This window comes from Gorilla gorilla, chromosome 4 (genome assembly GCF_029281585.2).
Source record: "Gorilla gorilla gorilla isolate KB3781 chromosome 4, NHGRI_mGorGor1-v2.1_pri, whole genome shotgun sequence".
Lineage (NCBI taxonomy): Eukaryota > Metazoa > Chordata > Mammalia > Primates > Hominidae > Gorilla > Gorilla gorilla.
In genome coordinates this window covers 140,870,926-140,892,826 of record NC_073228.2, presented here as the reverse complement: position 1 = coordinate 140,892,826, position 21,901 = coordinate 140,870,926, and the positions used below count along the sequence as shown (strand labels likewise).

The 21,901-nt window shown below is 38.3% G+C and overlaps 1 protein-coding gene across 1 annotated transcript in view; it reads left to right on the top strand.

The window, feature by feature from the left end:
* The window catches only part of SPOCK1 (SPARC (osteonectin), cwcv and kazal like domains proteoglycan 1), a 525,708-nt gene extending 511,203 nt beyond the window's left edge, over positions 1–14,505 (top strand). The window contains exons 8-11 of the mRNA XM_019027018.4: positions 1,084–1,305; positions 4,618–4,680; positions 10,328–10,465; positions 10,953–14,505. Coding sequence (XP_018882563.2) covers positions 1,084–1,305; positions 4,618–4,680; positions 10,328–10,465; positions 10,953–11,143 — 614 coding nt within the window. The 3' untranslated portion in view covers positions 11,144–14,505. The remainder of the gene's footprint in view (positions 1–1,083; positions 1,306–4,617; positions 4,681–10,327; positions 10,466–10,952) is intronic.
* Positions 14,506–21,901: the final 7,396 nt, after the last annotated feature.

Genomic DNA, 21,901 nt, shown 5'->3' with positions numbered 1-21,901 from the left:
TCAGGACAGGAAGATCAAGTCAGGCAGAAGGCTAGCAGAGGAGTCATTGAGAATATGTAGATTCTGGATTAAGCTTGCCGGGGTCTGAGTCTCCATTCTACAATTGTATGACCTTGAGCCTTATTTTTTCATCTGTACAGTGGAAATGATATAGCACCATTTCATAGGACTGTTACAAGGATTCAGTGAGACAATTAAGTACAAAGTGCTTAGAAGCATGCTTTCTATATAGCAACAGACGTTCACTTTTATCATTGGGGTATTCCAGAAAAATCCAGTTTATGGAATAACCTGAGATTGCACGGGACCTTTGATTCTGAAAAAAGATGAGTTTTAAATCTGGTACATGTCTACAGTAGACTCAATATCCCGAGTGTTGAGCTAAGTGTTATTATTTTAGTGCATACACTTTCCATTGTGGAAACAAATAATTCTTTAAGAAAACGACTTCTTCTCCCCCAGGGAAATAAGAAAGAAATTATTGTCTGAGTTGATTTGGATTCCATCTCATGGATCTCCTTAGGGGATTGCAGAAGAGAAGAGTGGGGAACAGAGGCAGGCACCTGGCTTGTTTTGCCATTAACATTCAGACTGCTTGGATTCAAAGGTCCTCTGGGATGCAAGCGGTGCTTCTGGATTATGCTATGTTGTTTCATTTCACTGCTATCCTTTTAAAAATATTTTGTTTTGGTTTTTCAGTGTTTTTTGAAATATGAAAGCATAGTTTTTGGTACCATAAGCTATACCTCTCACTCACCATGTTTCTATTATTTCTTTCAGGCATACCCCATTTTAAGCAAATGAAAACACATATTTATATCACAGATATGTTAACATTGGGGATTTTTCCCCTTTAGAACACATTTTCCTCAAATGATGACTTTTAAACCATTTCACTTAAAAACAAAACAAAAAAACACAAAATATTCTGGAGAACCACTAAATCTGTATGCTGGGAAGGAAACAGCCTCAGGAAGGGAGGCAGGTGGGCCTTGGCATCTTCTTGGGGCAGAAAGCTGGGGAGTGAGCAGGGAGGAAAGCATCAGGGTTGGTGGCAGCTGAGATATGCCTTTTGTTTGGCAGGGTTTGACACTAGCATCCTGCCCATCTGCAAGGACTCCCTGGGCTGGATGTTCAACAAGTTGGACATGAACTATGACCTCCTGCTTGACCCTTCAGAGATCAATGCCATCTACCTGGATAAGTACGAGCCCTGTATCAAGCCTCTTTTCAACTCGTGTGACTCCTTCAAGGATGGCAAGCTTTCTAACAATGAGTGGTGCTACTGCTTCCAGAAGCCTGGAGGTAAGGGGGGATGGAGGGTTGGGGTCCCTAGCCCAGGGCAGCCTTGCTGGAGCAGAGGAGGACTGCATATGACTATGAAGTGGGCAGAGAGCCACAGCCAGAGAATAAATAATTCATTCCATTTAATGCCAGGCCCAAAGTCTCATTTCTTCCAGTTTATTTCTGCTTTTAATGTGGTATACTAGAAAAACCAAGAGTATAAATCAAGTAGTCAGTTACTTCTGTCTGTTCCTCCCTTTGGGGAAGTCTCTCAACTGTCCGTTTTTTCATCTATACAATGGGTATAGAAACCTTCATGACATAATCCAAAGGTCATTGTGAGCTCTCAATGTAAAAAATACCTTAAAAATGTAAGAGACAATGAAAATCATTCTTATTGAGAAAGTCACTTGTCAGTTTCTCTAGGATAAGTTCAGATTTATACTAAGTGTCCTAGACAAGAATATTTTGGTTATAAATAAACTCCAGCTAATGAAAAAAAGAGGCAAGATTTGGGGAATAGAAGAAAAGATACCAGGATATTTCATACAACCCAAAGTCAGACAGGTTGGCCTGCTGGGGGATTCAGAGTAGGGACAGGAAGCCAGTGGCAGGTGCCCTGACTTTACTTCCCTCTGTCTGGGGGGTGCACCTGAGTATGGCAGTCACAGTTAATGGGACCAGAAGAGACTGACCCACATCAGGAGAACATACAACTACAGGCATAGCTGGTATATCCCACCGCCAGGAAAGGAGGATGGCTGCCAATATGAAAGTAAAGTATTTAAGTTATGTATGCATAGACAATACACACACAACAGAAAACGTGGGTATTCAGTGAAAGGTAAGTATGTGTGTATGGGATTTCAAGATATGTTCTTAAAATTACTAGTCAAAAGGCATGTGCCTTTTAAAATTTGAGCAATTGACCTCACCTCCAAAGAGGTGGTAACAATTTTTACTTTCACCAAAGATATATGAGAATACCTATTCTCTATGGCGTTACCAAGCTTCTTGATTTATGAGTTAAGTTGAACATCTGTACATATGAAACATTCTGGAAATGTCTATATGTTCTTTGTATATTTTTTCTATCAGGTTCTTGTGTGTTTGTTTTTTAAGGAAATTGGAACTTTTCTGGTCATAGGGATTGTAAATATTTTTTCCCAAATTACAGTTCATGCATTTTTGTTATGGAGAAATTTTAAGATAGCCAAGCTTCTCTGTATTTTGTGGCTTCTAAGAAGCCATAAAGCTTAGACAGGTATTTCTCACTTTTTGTTTTTTGCTGTTCACTTAAATTCTGTATCAGTCTAGATTGTGTATTACACAGTCAAGTAGGCTCCCAGCCTCCCTGGAGATGGTCATCCAGTTGCTATATATATATAATATATATATATTATATATAATATATATATAATATATATAATAAATATATGTTATATATAATATATATATATAATAAATATATATATAATATATAATATATATAAAATAAATCAGTTTTAGACTTTTAAATCACAGTTGTTTTACAATATGTTTTACTAACTGCTAGAAGAGTCCTTTGCTGCCATTACTGTTTTTCTAGAATTTTCCTGGATATTAGTATGTTTCTTTCCCTGTGTGAACTTTAGCATCAGTTTATCCAATTAAAAACAATTCCTATTGGTAATTTTTAAGTATCAGGAAAAATTAATCAAATAAAAATCAATAGCTGTATAATATGGAACCATTTTGTTTTAGAACAGGATCTATCAACCCATGGTGTTAATTTTGAAATTTTGTTCTAACAATTATTATACTTCCCTTGTATTTATTATTGCTACCATTGTAACTGAAATAGGTGTTTTTTTGCACTATATTCCCTCCCTGGTGGTTTCAACATTAATTTTGTTCCCAACCACCTTACTAAAATCTTGCTTTGTTTATAAGTTATTCTGGTCGGTTTGCTTAGATTTTTCAGGTGTGCAATCATATCGTCTGCAAATAGTGATAATTTTTCTCTTCATTTTCAATTTTTATACCTCATTTTTCGTACCTAAAATCAATGTTAAGATAATAGCCATTTAAAAATTTTAGTAGTGTAAATACTTGTAGTGATTCTCAGCATTAAGATTAGTGATAGTTTTAGGTTTGAGTTCGTATTGTAACGTGTGATTTTTAGCATGGTTTCCTTACAACACAGAGCCTATGTGTTAATGCTTGCCTGGAGGTAACAGTGCCAGAGCTGGTCACCTGGCCACATGGGACATCTCTGGATAGACTGCCCTTACTCTTGCAGTTGCTGAAAGCCAGAACCCCTTCCTGTGGCACAGCATCCAGGAAATGCTACCTTTTATAATCCAGATGAAATTTGTTTCTCCTTTACTCTGAAAGCATCTTAAAACAAGAAGTCAACAAAATGTATTTTACAAGCAGTTTCTGTCTTGGAACAAGCAGCAAGACCAGGTAGCATTGTGCAGTCTACAGGGTAAGAGTTGTAAATGGTTGCTTAGATACTTTATATGCAAGTGTGGGGCCTGCAGAAAGAGGCAGTATCAGCCAAAGATAAGAACTCAGAGAACCAGAACTCCTCTGCCAAGGACAGAACCATGAACAAATAGCAGAACTCCCAGAGCCACGAGGTCTGCAAAGGCAATCATGGTAAAACTCTGAAGAATGAATGAGGTCACTTTTCATTTTGCTTAGAATGAAACTAACTTCTTTTCTATGACATGCATTTTGCCGCTGAGGACCCAGAGGCTGGGACAGGTGAATTCAGCTAGGAGGTGGCAGAGCCTAGATACAAAGTCTCATCACTGCCTCTCCAGATCTCTTCTGTATTTTCATAGTTGTCTCTCAAAGCCTGTTTTACTTTCCTGGGGGTAGTGAGGTCTGAAGTAACCATTCCTATCCATCCTTTCCTACAGGAAAACCTAGGCTATATAAGTATTTGTCACCTCTGGTTAGTTCGTCTGTGGATTCAGAACACTTCCCCACTAATAAGCCTTGGCTGATTACTTGCTTCCTGATAGAAAGGAAAAAGTCCATTACACCACCTATTAACACCACCTATTAGATACTTAGTATTTGCTTGAGTTGGTACTAGAAAGAAAAATTTCTATACAATGCAAGTGGCCCCCAAATACTATTTTAAGTGCATTGTGGTATGAGGTTTGTTTTTTAACTAGTAACACTAATGGCCCAAATTTGTTTTGTTGCATAGTAACAGCATATGGAACAATTCCACTCCCAGGTGTGTCATTGTCTACATTTCACATCAAGAGTGAAGTCAATCATTAGAGATTATACTCCATACCATCTGGAAGCTGACTTTCAGAAATTATTTTTTAGGTCTCCCTTGCCAGAATGAAATGAACAGAATTCAGAAGCTGAGTAAGGGGAAAAGCCTGTTGGGTAAGTACAATTTCTTGCCACTCATTTAAACAACTAATTAAGCCAGCCATGTCCCTTGTAATGATCAGCATGGCAATGGTTATTCAATTAGGGCTAGTGTTTCATGAAAGAAATGCCTTGTTTTACCCCAGGCAGAGCTCTTCCAGGCAGCTGGACATAAACAGAGGACTGGCTGGTTGAAAACTGCTGTGTGTTCCTTCGGCAGGAAGAGAGGTCAGCCAGGGCTGAAGTCCAGCACCTTCCCCATTGCTAACTCCTCCCTGATCTTAGGCTAAAACAAATCTTGGCTTTTTCTAAGTAAGATCATTGAATGGTGCTTTCAAGTGCTCAAACTATAAGGTCTAAAAATTATAGCATTTCCTCCATTCCCCAGATAGGATTGTCTGTTGAAGGAGGCAGATAAGCCGTACTCTCTTCAGAATTTATCAGACAGGGTTGAATGACATGTATGTGCTTAAGCCTATTTCTACCTTCACCTAATCCCTCCAGGAAAGTATGCAGGCTGTTTGGACACCACGGAAGCAAGTGGGTTGAGTGAATGTGTGTTCCCCTAACATGCACAACTTGCAGGCCTCTCAAAGTGTCCCCTTTAGCTCCAAGCCTGACTTTCTCCAGCACGTGGAGGAAGTCCTGGCATTTGTCATAGAAACACTGGCCATTCTCACCGGTTTGCTGAAGAAAGGAGGAGCCTGCTTTGCTTTCCTTGCTTTTAAAAAAAGAGGTGTCAGCTGCCACACAGTGATACAGAATAATTCCTGTGAAGCATTCAGAGGCAGATGCATTCCCCAAGCAGCCTGCCATTTCAGTTTCTCTATTCATTTGAAGGAAATGAATAGAGAAGGAAATGGGCAAGTTTTCTTGCAGATTGTCAAATGTAGGCAGTCTATGAATTCCGGTGATTTTCTTCTCTTAGGATTTTTTGAGTTATTTCAAAATGCATGTAGACTTCCCCAAAGTTGTCAGGATTTTGAGCTCTTTAGGCCTACATTCTTCTGCTGAGTAAAAGGACATAAAGATATATTTCTTGTCTGAAGGCAAAGTGGCTGGATCCCTCCTCCATAGGTTTTTCTAGTGCAAAGACTTGTGTTTATTGATCTCATTTCTCCCTGTGGGATATTATTTTGAGTGACGTACCTATGATCCGCAGGTAGTTGTAGAATTAGTACATTGCTGTTTATTAAAACATACATTGCCTCATTGGTAAGGGTCACCTGTGATAAGATGTCTCATTTACCCCAGTGCACATGAATGAAATGCCTACCTTTCTGTTAAAATAAACCCCATTTTGTTTTAAAGCTTGCTTTATCACATTTCCCACATATGGAGATTACTCCAGCTGACTCAGAAAAAATGCCATTTGCTTACAAATTCTTTATGTAGTCAGGGGTATACAGAGTCAAATAAATAAAGCAATCAACAAATTATTATCAGCTATAATTATTGCATTGTAGATTTAGAGCAGCACCTGCTTCTTACCAACCCAGGGCCTCAGCCCATTTTTTTTTTTTTTTTTTGGTCCAAGGAGGAGCCAGCTCTCTACATGTTCACTTTCTTTGCAGTCCTTGATTGAGAATCTGTTCACAAATCTCTTTTTGGGCTACTGACAGCATCTACATTTTCTTTTCTATCTACTGCTCTTTGAAAACTGATAGCATGCAACATGCAATGGCATACACTCGTTAATGAGAGGGTGGATACCACTAAGCCTCTAACTGTGGCATCAGCAGCCTTTCCTAAGTGATAGATATGGTGTTCCATGGTCTCATTTAATCTCTGAGAATATGATCATCTTGGTATAGCCTGGTGAGTAGCATGTTCTAGACTAGACCCTAGAGTCAGCTGGGTCTGGGTTGAAGTCTTGGTTCAAAATAGGAGAAATCTGTCCCTCCCATGCCACACTTTTATTCTGGGATTGTTCCACTAACTAAAAGGCAAATTTGAAAATGTAAGCACACTCACAAAATCAGAAATTAAATTAGGGCATAGAAAGCTACAGTGGAAGGCAGGAACCTCTGTTTTCAGGAGGCTGATGTAGATGGTGTTACCACCCAGGTTACAGGTTACACAAAGAGGAAGAATTCTTCCATAGAAGATGCACACTATCAAGAAACACACCTACCCTGTAAGGAAAACCAAAACTAAAAACTATTATAAATAAAGATTACCCACAGTACAATGAGAATCAGTATCTTCAAAGTGCCGAGGGGAAATAACTATGAACCTACAATTTTAAATTTATCCTAGTGATCATTCAAGTGTGATGACAGAGGTACTCTGAAACCATCTAAGATTCAGTCAGCTTACTAACCCCAGACTCACTTAAATATCACTAAAGGATTTATTCTACCAAACAAATGATCCCAGAAAGAACTATTCAGATGCAATAATGAAAAAGAAATGACAATTCTGCTAACTAAGACCAATAAAAAGAGTTATATGGCAACCTGGAATTAAAATTCCAGACAATTGGGAGAAGTGAGAAAAAGGTGGTAAGAATGTGTTAAGCTTCTAGTTTGTTCACGGAAAAAAAAAATCTGTATAGATTAACTGTAGATTTTACTAGGAAAAACTATGTTCCCCTGTGGAAAATATGAGTAACCACAAGACTATTAGAATATATGTTTTAAACCTATGGAAAAAAGACAAGGTATAAAGAAAACTTAGTAAGTAGGAAACAGATATGGTGGCAGAAATAAGAGTAAGCATTTCTGTAATCACAATATCTGTAATCACAATAAATGTGAACAAGTTAAACACATTTATTATTATTGATTAGTATTTTAAAGGAGAGTTATACAAAAATAATTCCACAGAAAGTTGAAATTAAATGAGGGTAAATACTCTTTTTTAAACAACATTAATATCTGACAAAGCAAATCTGTTTTTTATAATGCAATCATCTTGCTGAAATATCCCTTTTACCCTATTATGCCATCAGTTGCTGTATAGACATGCCTTGCTTAATGACAGGGATAGGTTCTGAGAAATGTGTCATTAGGTGACTTTGTCATTGTGTAAACATCATAGAGTATACTCACACAAACCTAGATGGTATAGCCTATTGCTCCTAGGTATAAACCTGTACACCATTTTATCGTACTGAATACTACAGGCAATTATAAAAATAATTCCCATTGTGTTACATCTAAACATAGAAAAGGCATAGTGAAAATATGGTGTTATAATGTTATGGAACCATTGTCACATATACAGTCTATTGTTGACTAAAACATCATTATGTGGCTCATGACTATACTCATAACTTAAAATGGAATAGAACTGTAAGGGCGAATTATAGCCACAGTGGTCTTCAGAAACTTTGACATACCACTTCCTGAAACCTACAGTTCAAGTAGACTAAGATTTGTTAGCATTCATGCTTATATATGTATTCCTGAATCTAGGCATTGAATGTAGTCTTTCAAACATCTGCCACAGACCGTACCACAAAACAAAACAAATTTCAAACAAATTTCAAATAAATGATCACAGATCAAACTTACCGGCCACAACACAATACCAATAGAAGTAAAATATGAGATTACTAAACCCCCATACATTTGGTTTCATGAATAAAAATTGATCAAAGATGAAGAAAGTAAAATCTACAAAATATCTAGAAATGAAAGAAAATGAAAGCATGGTGTACCAAATACATGGGAAGCAACTAAGTGAAACTTCATAGCGTCAAATGCATTTATAAAAAAAGATCAAAATAAAATTAACTAGATGTAGCTTAAACTATAGGAACAACACAAAGTGAATAAGATGAAAGCAGGCAACAGTGAAGTAAAAATATTAAAATACCATATCAGAGATAGTTTTCTGAACAAATGAAATTGACAACATGAAGAAAAGGCTCAAATAGTGTCATGAATTTAAAAGTGGGATATAAGCTCAGTTATAGGTGAATACTGTAAACTTGTGGTTCTCAAACTTTAGTATATACCAGAATTAGCTGGAGGATTAAATAAATGAACAGACTGCTGAGCCCCACTCTCTAAGTCTCAGGTGGGGCCCAAGAACTTGCATTTCTAAGGGTTTTCCATGTAGTGCCACTGCTGCTTGTCCTGGAACCTCACTTTGAGAACCACTGCTATAAGTCAATTTATAACAATTATGAAAACCTAGTTGAAATGGATACTATCAGTTACCAAATTTTGATAACAGAAGACCCAGGTAAATCAAAACCAGGAAATTAATCAAAATGCTACTTTCATCCCTCAAAATGGGCACCAGGCTCAAGATATTTTTATGGGCAAATTCTTCAAAAGAGAGATTCTCATTTTATAAAAAATCTCTAGAGCATATCTGAATCATTTTATGAATTAGGAACTTCAAAAGAAACAATGCAGAAAACACCAAAACAAAATTATATGCCTCAATCACTGTATTAGTCCATTTTCACACTGCTATGAAGAAATAGACCTGAGACTGGGTAAAGAAAGAGAGGTTTAATGGACTCACAGTTCCACATGGCTGGGGAGGCCTCACAATCATGGCGGAAGGAAAGAGAGCGTGTGCAGAGGAACTGCCCTTTACAAAGCTATCAGATCTTGTGAGACTTATTCACTATCATGAGAACAGCATGGGAAAAACTCGCCCCCATGATTCAATTACCTCCTATTCAATTACCTCCCACAGGGTCCCTCCCACAACACGTGGGAATTATGAGAGCTACAATTCAAGATGAGATTTGGGTGGGGACACAGCCAAACCATATCAATCACTTAGTAACATACTTGTAAATTTGTGCCACTAGTAATCCATCTTGTTAAAAGTATATAAAGCATAAAAACCATACGATTTTCTCACATTAAAAATGTAATAACAGTAGTACCCATTCAAGATTTAAAGTGAAAAATTAGAACTAATCAAAGAAGGAATTTTGCTTAAGATTGGGCAAATTAACTCCAGTTTATCACTTTTTTTTTTTGCCTGCAAACAGGCAGATAGTAATAGCAACACCTTATGGTGATATTGGCATGGCTTGATGAAATACTGCAAGTAAAGCACTTAGCTATTATTAATTACCTCTTTCTTAGAGGCTAGAAGACAGTGACAAGGAATAGCTTGGAACCATATGATCCACAGACTGGTGTTGTTCATAGAACATTTGTTACTAGTCAGCACCAAGTGCAGTAGTTAATGCGTATAGAAAGTTTTATAACAATTTCACAGAGTCACTTTATGTGGTTGGGCAAAGTATTGGTAATGCTGGACTTGATATTTACTAGCAGATGCCTTGGGAAGATTACTTAATTTTCCTAGACATCAGTTTCATATTAAAAGGTAATGATGGTACGTATCTCTTAGAGTTGTGGGAATAAGAGATTCTGCAAATATATGTATATATACACATACATATGTAAGCATGATTTAGGTCAGTACCCAGAATAGAAGTATTCAATACATGATAGCTATTATCATTCCCGTTTAAACACTGACATCCTTAGAGCTCATTGCGTTTGGGCCTCTAAAGGTTAAGGGCCCTGTAATTTTGACTAATAGCCAACCATCCCCATCCTCTGCTGCTGACCCTGCAGCAGATATTCTGACATGTGAGCCCTCTTCCCTGTGTTGACGGGCATTAACCCTGAGTATCTCTGCATGTCTCTGATTAAAGTTGCACCTTTTGTTCCCCCAGGGGCCTTCATACCTCGGTGTAATGAGGAAGGCTATTACAAAGCCACACAGTGCCACGGCAGCACGGGGCAGTGCTGGTGTGTGGACAAATATGGGAATGAGTTGGCTGGCTCCAGGAAACAGGGTGCTGTGAGCTGTGGTGAGTAAGGCCTCCTGCATGAGCCCCACAATGACCTGGGTGGCCTGTGGGTCCTCACTGCATAAGGATCTCTGCAGAAGAATGTTGAGAGGTAACTCCAGTATGCATTAAGTTTATAATAGAGACATAGTAACCCTGAAATCACATGAGCTCACGTGTAGCTAGCTTGGCAAGTGGCAGGAACTCACTATGACCAGAGAAGAGAGACAGAAATGCTGCAGACAAAGAGCGACTTAGGCTGCCTTCACTTCTCATTTAGGGTTGTAAACCTCCTGGGAAGGTAGGAGCATCTCAAGAATTCTAGGGCTCTTACGAGAACAAAGTTTGTAATCTATGCCCTGAAGACTCACCTCAGTGGGGCAGGGATGTTTCTGTTTTCAGAAAGTGAACTGCTTGGTTTTACCCTACAATTCAGGCAAAGGAACCCCTGACGTGGGTCATGAGGTATAAGTGGAAACTAACCTCAATGCTTTTTTTAATCTTTCAGAAGAGGAGCAGGAAACCTCAGGGGATTTTGGCAGTGGTGGCTCCGTGGTCCTGCTGGATGACCTAGAATATGAACGGGAGCTGGGACCAAAGGACAAAGAGGGGAAGCTGAGGGTGCACACCCGAGCCGTGACAGAGGATGATGAGGACGAGGATGACGACAAAGAGGATGAGGTCGGGTACATATGGTAGTGCCCACAAGAAAGAGGACACAAGTTTTGCACAAAATTGCAAGTCACTTCCTATTCCTGCATTTGTATCTAAGACTCCAAGGCACCAAGGTCTCTTCTCCATTGTTACTCTCTATACCCGACCTAAGGTTTGGAATACAACTGCTTGTTCCCAGAGGATTCTGATTTTGCATATGTTTGTATGGGAGAAAAGGTGTTGTGTTTTTTTTTGTTGTTGTTGTTTATTTTTTGGATAGGGAAGTGGTTGGCTTAATTAGAGCCTCCTTCCTTTCTGTGAGATTTTTCCAACAAGCATGTGATTTACGTGGAATTCTGACAGTGCAGGGAGCCCCCACCCTCTTAAATGTCAAAGACCCTTTTTGATTACCCACACTGGTGGTTATTACAGCATGGTTCCCAGCCTTACAGTGTCTAAGTGCTTCTCTTGTGTCCTGTAGATGTCGTGAAAAAGAAAAAAAAAAATACACCACACTGTACCTTTTCCCCCTGCCCCCGTTACTGCCGGTGATTATTATTAAAAATTAGTTTTTTTCACATCATTATATCTGGCTTCCTATAAACAACAGCCTTAATTCAGTCAAGACTCCCTTTGGGGAATTCATTTTATTAAAAATTGGTGTCTGGATACTTCCCTGTACATGCATAAATATGCATGCATGTACAGAAAGACTGTGTGTGTGTGCCTTGCACACACACCCATACCTCTCAGAAAAAGTGTTTGGGTATCTTAAAAACTCACTTGAAAAACAATGATGAATTTATCGGCTTGTCCAGACCTGGAACAAAATTTCTGGAATAAGAAATTTGTATTAAAGTCCTTTTTTGCACTAACAGTTGGCTCTTGTAGCCTGCAGGCTGAGGAAGTCTCTTCTCTGTGCATCAGCAGAGTTACTGAAAGCCTCTGATTGAGAAAAAACCTCCGTCTGCCTAAATCACTTTTCTTGCAGAAGCCATGCGACTCCCACACGACACGGGCAGCTTCACAAGCCATCTCTTTCATTTCTGCTTGAAGCCCCCTTGGCTGCAGCAATCCTGTCTGCCATAGGTTCCTTCCTTCCTTACCTACTCAAGGGCTTTTTCTAAGGCATGCACACATATCTCCTGTTCTCTGAGAAAGTACCATGGTGTTCCTTAAAAGAAGAAAATTTCTAATTCTGAACTCAATGTTTTGCTTTTACTCCCTTTCTACTGACAAATCATGATAAGGGCACAAAAGCTGTACAGATTTTTTTTTTTAACCACTCAATCCCAAATGGAGGCCTACAAAGAACATCATAATAACACATGGAAGCAAACCCTGGGTTTTTAAGAGCAAATTCTGTCCCCCTCTCACTCCCCCAAGTGACAAGATACTAATGAAGAAAGTTCTTCACCATAGTGTTTGTTTTAACTAAACTCATTGGAGTCTAGTTCCAAATTTGGTAGGGTCATCATCTCTACATTCCTTAGGATTTCTCTCCCTATCAAGCTGGCCCAGATACAAGTACCAAACAGTAGTCTCTGAAGTTCTCCCATTTCCTTCAGTACCAGTCTATAAGCTCCTGTCCACTGCTGGTTTTCATCTACCAGGGTGTCCTAATCAGAATCAGCCACCCAAGCAAGGCTCTCTGGCCCACATATCTATCTCTTGCCTTCCCCATGAACTTCAGCCTGTCCACACGAAAGCCACATAAACTCAAGCAAGAAATATGTTCAGCCAAAACATGATCATAGTGGCAGCTGACCAATCCCCCATCCCAAATTGACCATTTAGATGTACCAACTCACCTTAAATTAGCATGTTCCAATCCAGTCAGCATTGGCTGAATACAGTGGCATCATACCTATAGTTGGTCTTAGATAGGAAATGAACTACTTGATATAGCAAAGTCCTTTGGCTTCGTAAATAACCCTGAGGTTTTGTACTTACTTTCCCCATAGGAAGACAGACCATAGGCAAACTCTGTTTTGGGATCTCAACTCCATCACCTTTGTTTCAATATTTTTTTTCCTCTCTTGAACAAAACTGAGATAATTTAGAAAACAGGTGTTTAATTGCAATAAAATTACTATGAAGTATATTAAAAATCACAACATTGTAAAATCTCACTTTAGATCATCAAAGAAAACCATTGTTACTATCTCCTTTGAGCTTAGGAAAATGTACAAGAGAACAAATTAAAATTGAAAAATTGATTTCACTTAGAAAAACTTCTAGGAACAGGGTGAACCACTGATTTTAATTTGCCTAATTATCTTATGACAAGTATCAAATTAAGATGACACTTAAAGATCCTTAGCATTAACTTAATGATGGAGAAGAGTGCTCAATAGACAGTTCCCAGTAAGGTAATGAGATGCCATTTTCAGAGACATTCTAAGAAGATATTTTGATTCATTAAAATATTAAATAAAAAGCCCTCCTCAGATTGGAACCCCCAAATCGATGGAGCCACATTAATAATACTTTTCATGCCTCACTTTGACATGACAGCATTCGATTTTTTAAAAGATCTTTAATACTTTCCATGAGTACTAAAGATTATAATGAGTTACCTTATCCTTAGAAGTAGAATGTTTGCTTTCTTCTTCTTGGAAATAGTCCTCCAAAAAGTCCACTTGTACCAGTGACAAGAAGTCACTTGTATAGTGACCAAGTACACATAAAATACTGATTATAAAAATACTGTAATAAACCACTTCCTCATTTGATACAGGTAATAAGCTGAATCCTCACTAATTCACTTTTGAAAAGTTCTTAATGAACAGTTTTATTCTTATTCCATGAACAGCTCTTTTAATACAATTTCCTTGGTATCCAACTTAAATCCCAGAATTTTGTTCCACCATGGTTAGTTATTTGCCATATGAATGTATTCTTGTTTCTACCAATATTCTAGGCATGAGAATACCTTAATACTGAGTTGGAGATTTTGTATCTGTTTCTCCTCCTTTACGCCCATTTTCTTACCCACAGCAGCAAATGACAACGTGTCTGTCCAGGTCTGTCCCCCTGCTCATCCCAGGATGCCACTCACATTTTTTTCTTCTTGTTACCTTGACCACGCTGTACAGTAATATCCAAGAGCCCGTTCTACAGTGGGTGGTTTTGGTCTTTTTATAACTTTTTCTCAAAGTCACTGATGTTTGTTCCTGTTAAATGTATAGCATTGTAATGAGAGCCCATCAAATCCTGAGTGTCAGTTTGTTGTCCCTATTGTAGATGAAATAGTGATGTAGCAAAAACCTAGTAAATTCTGAATGCTTTTCCACGTAGACTTATCTGGAATGTGAACACAACTCTTTGGTTAATAGTAAATGCTTAACTGTAGTCCTGAGTAGGTGCATTTCTGTCTGTCTCAATAAATTTTACTTTGTCTGCAATATCTGAGTGTTTGTATTTCATTGGGTGGAATGTACATTCAGCAGGCCATGTCCCGCACACAATCACTACAGAATAGTATGAGCAGACAAAGGGGATAGCCAATAAGGCTCTGTCAGGACTTCTGATTGTGGTGGGGAGGTCTGCCTGCTGGTGGTCTGGCCTGGCACCTGCAGCACCCCTGGCACATGCATGCCCTGTGTCTGCTCAGTCTAGAACAGGGGTCCCCAAACCCTGGGCCACAGACCAATACCGGTCTGTGGCCTCTTAGGAACCTGGCTGCATAGCAGGAGGTGAGCAGTGGGTGAGTGAGTGAAGCTTCATCTGTATTTACAGCCACTCTCCATCACTTGCATTACCATCTGAGCCCTGCCTCCTGTCAGATCAGCAGTGGCATTAGATTCTCATAGGAGTGAGAACCCTATTGTGAACTGCGCATGCAAGATATATAGGTTGCATGCTCCTTATGAGAATCTAATGCCTGATGACGTGTCACTGTCTTCCATCACCCCCAGATGGGACTATCTAGTTGTAGGAAAACAAGCTCAGGGCTTCCACTGATTCTACAATATGGTGAGTTATATAATGATTTCATTATATATTACAATGTAATAACAATAGAAATGAAGTGCACAATAAGTGTAATGCACTTGAATCATCCTGAAACCATCTCCCTCACCCCTACGTCCATGGAAAAATTGTCTTCCACGAAACCCGTCCCTGGTGCCAAAAAGGTTGGGGACCGCTGCTCTAGAACCACTCACCTGAGCCCTTCTTTTGGCTGCCTTTGCCTCGCTCAGGCTCCAACTTTACACCTTACCTATCAGATTTCACTCTTGTCATCCTGTTTACAACCTTAAGGTTTTTAAACTCTGCTTATCCCTTCCCTCCCCTCCCCAGCCAGTTATTCTCCAATTCTCTGAAAACACAAAACAAACAAAAAAAAAACACAACTCACCTCTCTTCCCTTTATGGGGACCCTAGGGTCCCCTATCTTTGTGAATACACTAGATACTTGTCAAACATCAGAAAGCACCCAAATTGGAAGAGGAATTATTTCTGTTTCCCCTCTATCCACTTTTGGGCCAGTGTGTCTACGACTTAATTATACCCTGAGTGAGTAATTTCACCATGAGCTGAGGTAGAAACTATCTTATGAATAATTCCATTCCTTTACCCTCTGGACTAAATTTTACAGACAATTTACAGATTGACAGTTCAAGAAAAGGTGCTTAATAAATCCACAAAATAACTAATGTCAGGAGAACAAGGACCAATGTAAAGTCTCCAAGGTAGTTAAAGGGTACATTAAAGAGTTGTTGCTGTTTGCGAACATACTTCCAATTCTTCTCAAATCAGCAGGTAAAACCCCACGTTTCTCCTAAAGTTGCACCTTCATGGATGCCATGTTAGTATGTTAAAGGCCAAGACTAATGGAAGAACTGGAAGCCAATTCTCCAGCTTTAGTTATAGAGCTGGCCATAAAGGTCACAGTACTTTCTCAAAGTTCTTAGTGGTAAGATTTGCTTTGATATATTGACTTAAAGAAAGAAAGATTTAAAAAATATTCATTCAACAAACCTTTATAGGTTAATTGGTAGATTTATAGATTTCACTCTGTTGGATGGATGGATGGCACCATGGGCAGGAAACATATTCAGTTCTAGGAATATGAAAGTGAGTAAGATCCGGTACCTGCTTGAAAAAGTTATTACCACCTTGAACAAGACAAACGTAAATAATTCTTTTGTTTTTTTTAGATGGAGTCTAGCTCTGTCGCCACGCCGGAGTGCAGTGGCACAATCCTGGCTCACTGCAACCTTTGCCTCCTGGGTTCAAGCAATTCTCCTGCATGCGCCACTACGCCTACCTAATTTTTGTACTTTTAATAGAGACAGGGTTTCACCATGTTGGCCAGGATGGTCTTGATCTCCTGACCTTGTGATCCGCCCACCTCGGCCCCCCAAAGCGCTGGGATTACAGGTGTGAGCCACCACACCTGGCCAATAACTCTTTTTAAAAAATAGGTTGAGGCTGGATGTGGTGGCTCACACCTGTAACCCCAGCACTTTGGGAGGCTGGGGAGGGCAGATCTCTTAAGCTCAGGAGTTTGAGACCAGCCTGGGCAACATGGTGAAACCCCATCTCCACTAAAAACATGAACATTAGCTGGGTGTGGTGGTGGGCGCCTGTAATCCCAGCTACTTGGGAGGCCGAGGCAGAAAAATTGCTTGAACCCAGGGGGCATAGGTTGCAGTAAGCCAGGATCACGCCACTGAACTCCAGTCTGGGCAACAGAGTGAAACTCTGTCTCAAAACAAACAAAAAACAAAAACAAAACTAGCTGAGCACAGTGGCATGTGCCTGTAGTCCCAGCTACCTCAGAAGCTGGGGTGGAAGGATCACTTGAGCCTGGGATGTCAAGTCTGCACTGAGCCATGATCGCACCACTGCACGCCAGCCTGGGTGACAGAGTGAGATCCTGTCTAAAAAAAAAAAAGGGTTGACGTTGTCATAATCATAACGGGTTGATGTCAAGGGCAGTAGCTACTCAACCCTTGTTAAAGCTTGCCTTACTTGGTTCTTTTTATCCATCATTCCCTGACTTTCCTCCTGCCTCTCTGGACATTCCTTTTAGGTTTCCTGTATATTCTTTTGTTCAACCAGTTCTGTTAGTATGGGTGTACCTCAGATCTGTACCCCTGTCCCACTTCTAACTTTACATGTTTTCTCTGGACAGTCTTATCTATGTCTACGGTTTTAAACATCTCCATTTTGAGATGCCCCCAATCTGTATGTCAAGTTTAGGTTTTGATTTCTGCTCCATTCTGAAACAATCCCTGCCATTTAGATAATTCTACTTGAATTTTTCACTGACACCTCAACTGCAAATTTTAAAAAATCCAAATGACAGAATGAAATATATAAGAAATATACTTATGACAGTAGGAGGCAACAAGGCTTTTCTTAAGTCTTAGCACACATGAGCCAAATGGAGAAGATGAAAAAATTTGCCTCCATCAAAATTAATAACATAAACTTAAACAAGAGACTAAAAAATATATAGGTGACATAAAAGAGATAGAGGATTAGGGTCTAATATATGTGTGCGTATGTATGTATGTATGTATATGTACATGTATATATATACACACTCAAAGAGCTAAAGGAGCCAGGCACAAAGGCACATGCCTATACTCTCAGCTACTTGGGAGGCTGAGGTGGGAGGACTGCTTGAGCTCAGGAGTTTGAAACTGCAGTGAGCCCTGATCACCACTGCTCTCCAGCCTGGGTGAAAATGAGACCTTTTCTCAAAAAAAAAAAAAAAAAAAAAAAAAATTATATATGAATAAAATAAAAATATGAACAAAGAGATGTAAATTACAAAAAGGAAGTAGGCCAGGTGCGGTGGCTCACGGCTGTAATCCCAGCACTTTGGGAGGCCAAGGTGGGTGGATTACCTGAGGTCAGGAGTTCGAGACCAGCCTGGCCAACATGGTGAAGCCCCAACTCTACTAAAAATATAACATTAGCCGAGTGTGGTGGTGCACTCTTGTAATCCCAGCTACTCAGGAGGCTGAGGCAGGAGAATTGCTTGAATCTGGGAGGCAGAGGTTGCAGTGAGCCAAGATTGAACCACTGCACTCCAGCCTGGGTGACAAGTGCAAGACTCCGTCTCAAAAAAAAAAAAAAAAAGAGGAAGTATTAGACATTCTGGAGCTGAAAAATACAATAACGGAATTTATGAATTCACAAAAAGAGTTTAACAGTATATTTGAGCAGGTAGAGGAAAGAATCAGAAAACTTGTAGATAGGACATTAGAAATTAACAGGTCTAAGAAACAGAAAGAAAAAAGAAGAAAAGCAAGTAGAGCTTAAGGAACTTCTGGGACACCATAAGATGGACCAATATGCACATTAAAAGAAGATTCCAGAAGAAGAAGAGATAAAGGTGTGCAGGGATTACTTGTGAAAAATTAAAGCTGGAAATGTCTCGAGTTTGAGGAGAGACCTAACATTACAAATCCAAATAGCTCAGTGAACTTTAAGTGAGATAAACCCAAAGAGAGCCACACCAAAACATATTATAATTAAACTGTTGAAAGTCAAAGCCAAAGAGAGAATCTTGAAAGCAGCAAGGGAGAAGTGACTCATCAAATACAAAGAATCCTTAATAAATTATAGGCTGATTTCTCAGTAGAAACCTTGGAGACCAGAAAGGAATGAAATGATATTTGAAGTGCTGAAAGAAAAAAAAAATATGTCTGCCAAGAATACTCTACCCAGTACAAATGTACTTCAAAAATGAGGGAGAAATTAATACATTCCTAGGTAAACGAAAGCTAATGGATTTCTGTACCACTAGACCTGCCCTATAAAAAAATGCTAAATGGAGTCCTTCGAGTTGAAATGAAAGGATGCTGAACTCAGAGCCATACAAAGATATAAGTTCCTTAAAGGTAAAGGTAAATACATAGTCAAATATAAAAACCAATATTATTGTAATTTTGGTTCATAACAGTTTTCAGCTTCTGTGAGATTTAAAAGACAAATAAATAAAAAATAATTATAAATGTAGGTTAATGTGTACACAATATATAAATACGTAATTTGTAACAATAACAAACTTGAAGGGGGTGGAGCTGTAAAGGAGTAGAGTTTTTGTATGCAATTAAAGTTATTACCAATTTAAAATAGATTGTTATAACTTTAAGAAGTAATTTTCATAGTAACCACAAATAAAATATCTATAGAATATACACAAATGGAAATGAGAAGAGAATCAAGACACATGACTACAAAAAAAATCAACTAAATCTGGCCAGGAATGGTGGCTCACACCTGTAATCCCAGCACTTTGGGAAGCTGAGATGGGTGGATCCCCTGAGGTCAGGAGTTCAAGACCAGCCTGGCCAACATGGTGAAACCAGTCTCTACTAAAATTACAAAAATTAGCTGGGCATGGTGGTGTATGCCTGTAATCCCAGCTACTCAGGAGGCTGAGGCAAGAGAATCGCTTGAACCCAGGGGGCGGATATTGCAGTGAACTGGGATCTTGCCACTGCACTCCAGCCTGGGCAATAGCAAGACTCTGACCAAAACACACACACACACACACACACACACACACACCCAAAGGAAGGCAGTAATGGAGGAAATGAGGGGGAGAAAAAACTGTAAGGCACACAGAAATAACAAGATGGCAAGAGTAAATTTTTTCCTATTAATAATTAGTTTAAATAGACTAAACTTTTTAGTCAAAAGGTATAGATTGGTAGAATGGATAAACAAAATATGATCTAACTCTATGCCCTCAACAAGAAGCTCTGCTTTATATCTAAGGACACAAATGGTCGAAGATGAAAGAATGGAAAAAGATATTCCATGTAAATATTATTATTAACCAAAAGCGAACAGGGATGGATATACTATTATACAAAATGAAGTTTACATTAAAAATGATTACAAGAGACCAGGAAGGACATTGTATAATGTTAAAAGGGTCAATTCACCAAGAAGACATAACAATTATAGACATACATGCACCCAAAATCATAGCTCCAAAACACACAAAACAAACAGACTTGAGTGGAGAAATAGACAGCTCTACAATAACAGTTGGAGACTTCAACCCCACTTCCAGACAGAAGATCAATGAGGAAATAGAGGACTTGAACAACACTATAAACCAGTTGGACCTAATAGACATATGCACAACACTTCTCTCAACAATAGTAAAAGATACATTTTTCTCAAGTGTTTATGAAATATTTTCTAAGATAGACCACATGTTATGTCATGAAACAAGTCTTATTAAGATGTTAAATTGTATATATTTAAAAAGACAGAAATCACACAAAGTATTTTTTTCTAAACACAGTTGAATGAAATTAGAAATCAATAACAAAAGGGAAACTAGAAAATGTACAAATGTGTGAACCTATAGCCATACCACCCTGAACACACCCAATCTCATCTGATCTCCAAAGCTAAACAGGGTTGAGCCTAGTTAGTATTTGGATGAGGAAACTTACAAGTGTGGGAAAATTAAACAATACACTCCTAAACAACCGGTAGGTGAAAAAAGAAATCACAAAGGAAACTAGGGAATGTCTTGACATAAATAAAATGAAAATAAATAAACCAAAACTTGTGGGGTGCAGCAATACCAGTACTAGGAGAGAGAAACTTATAGCTCTGAATGTTTACATTGAAAAAGAAGAACAATCTCAAATCAACAATCTAACTTTAAACCATAAGGAACTAGAAGAGGAAGGACAAAATAAAGCCAAAGCTAACATAAGGAAGAAAATTACATAGATTAATGTAGAGACAAATAAAATAGAGAATAGAGAAATAATACAGAAAAATAAGCAAAACCATAAGTTTATTTTTTGAAAAAATGAACAAAATTGACAAAGCTTTAATTAATTTACTAAGAAAAAAGAGATGACTTACATTACTCAAAACAGAAAGTGGGAGGTATTGCTACTGATTATATATAAATAAGAAGGATTATAAGAGAATGCTATGAAAAGTTGTATGCCAACAAGTTGGATAGTCTAGGTAAATAGACAAAATGAAAAAAATTTCTAGAAACACACAACCTACCAAGACTGAATCATGAAGAAACAGAAAATCAAAATAGACTCCTAACTAATAAGGAGATGCAATCAGTAGTCAAAAACTTTCCAAGAAACAAACTCTATGGACCAGAAAGCTTCACTAGTGAATTCAAACAAACAATTAAAGAAGAAATAACACCTGTCCTTCTCAAATTCTTCACAGAATACTTCCTACGTAATTTTATAAGGCCAATATTACCTTGAAACCAAAGCCAAAGATGCTACAAGAAAACTACAGACCAGTATCAATAATATTCTTGTAAAAATCTTCAATACTACCAAGCTAAATTCAGCAGTATATTAAAAAAATTATAAACCATGCCAAAGTGGAATGTATTCCCAGAATGTCAGGTTGTTCAACATACAAAGCTCAATAGTATAACATACCTGGCATTAACAGTGAAGAATAAACAATAACACATGATTATCTCAACTGATTAGAGAAATTCGACACCTTTTCATGACAAAAATACTCTAGAAATAGAAGAAAACTATTTAATAGAGGCTATATGTAAAAAGTGTTTAGCTAACATCGTACTCAAAAGACTGAAAGCTTCTCTCTTATGATCATAAAAACAAGACAAGCATTCTGCTTTTACTACTCTTATTCAATATAGTACTTGAAGTTCTAGACAGAGCAATTAGGCAAGAAAAATAAAAGCATCCATATTAGAAAGGAAAAAGTAAAATTAACTCTGTTTGCAGATGGCATAATCTCACATATATAAAAGCCTAAATATTTCACACACACAAAAACTTAGAATAAACGAAT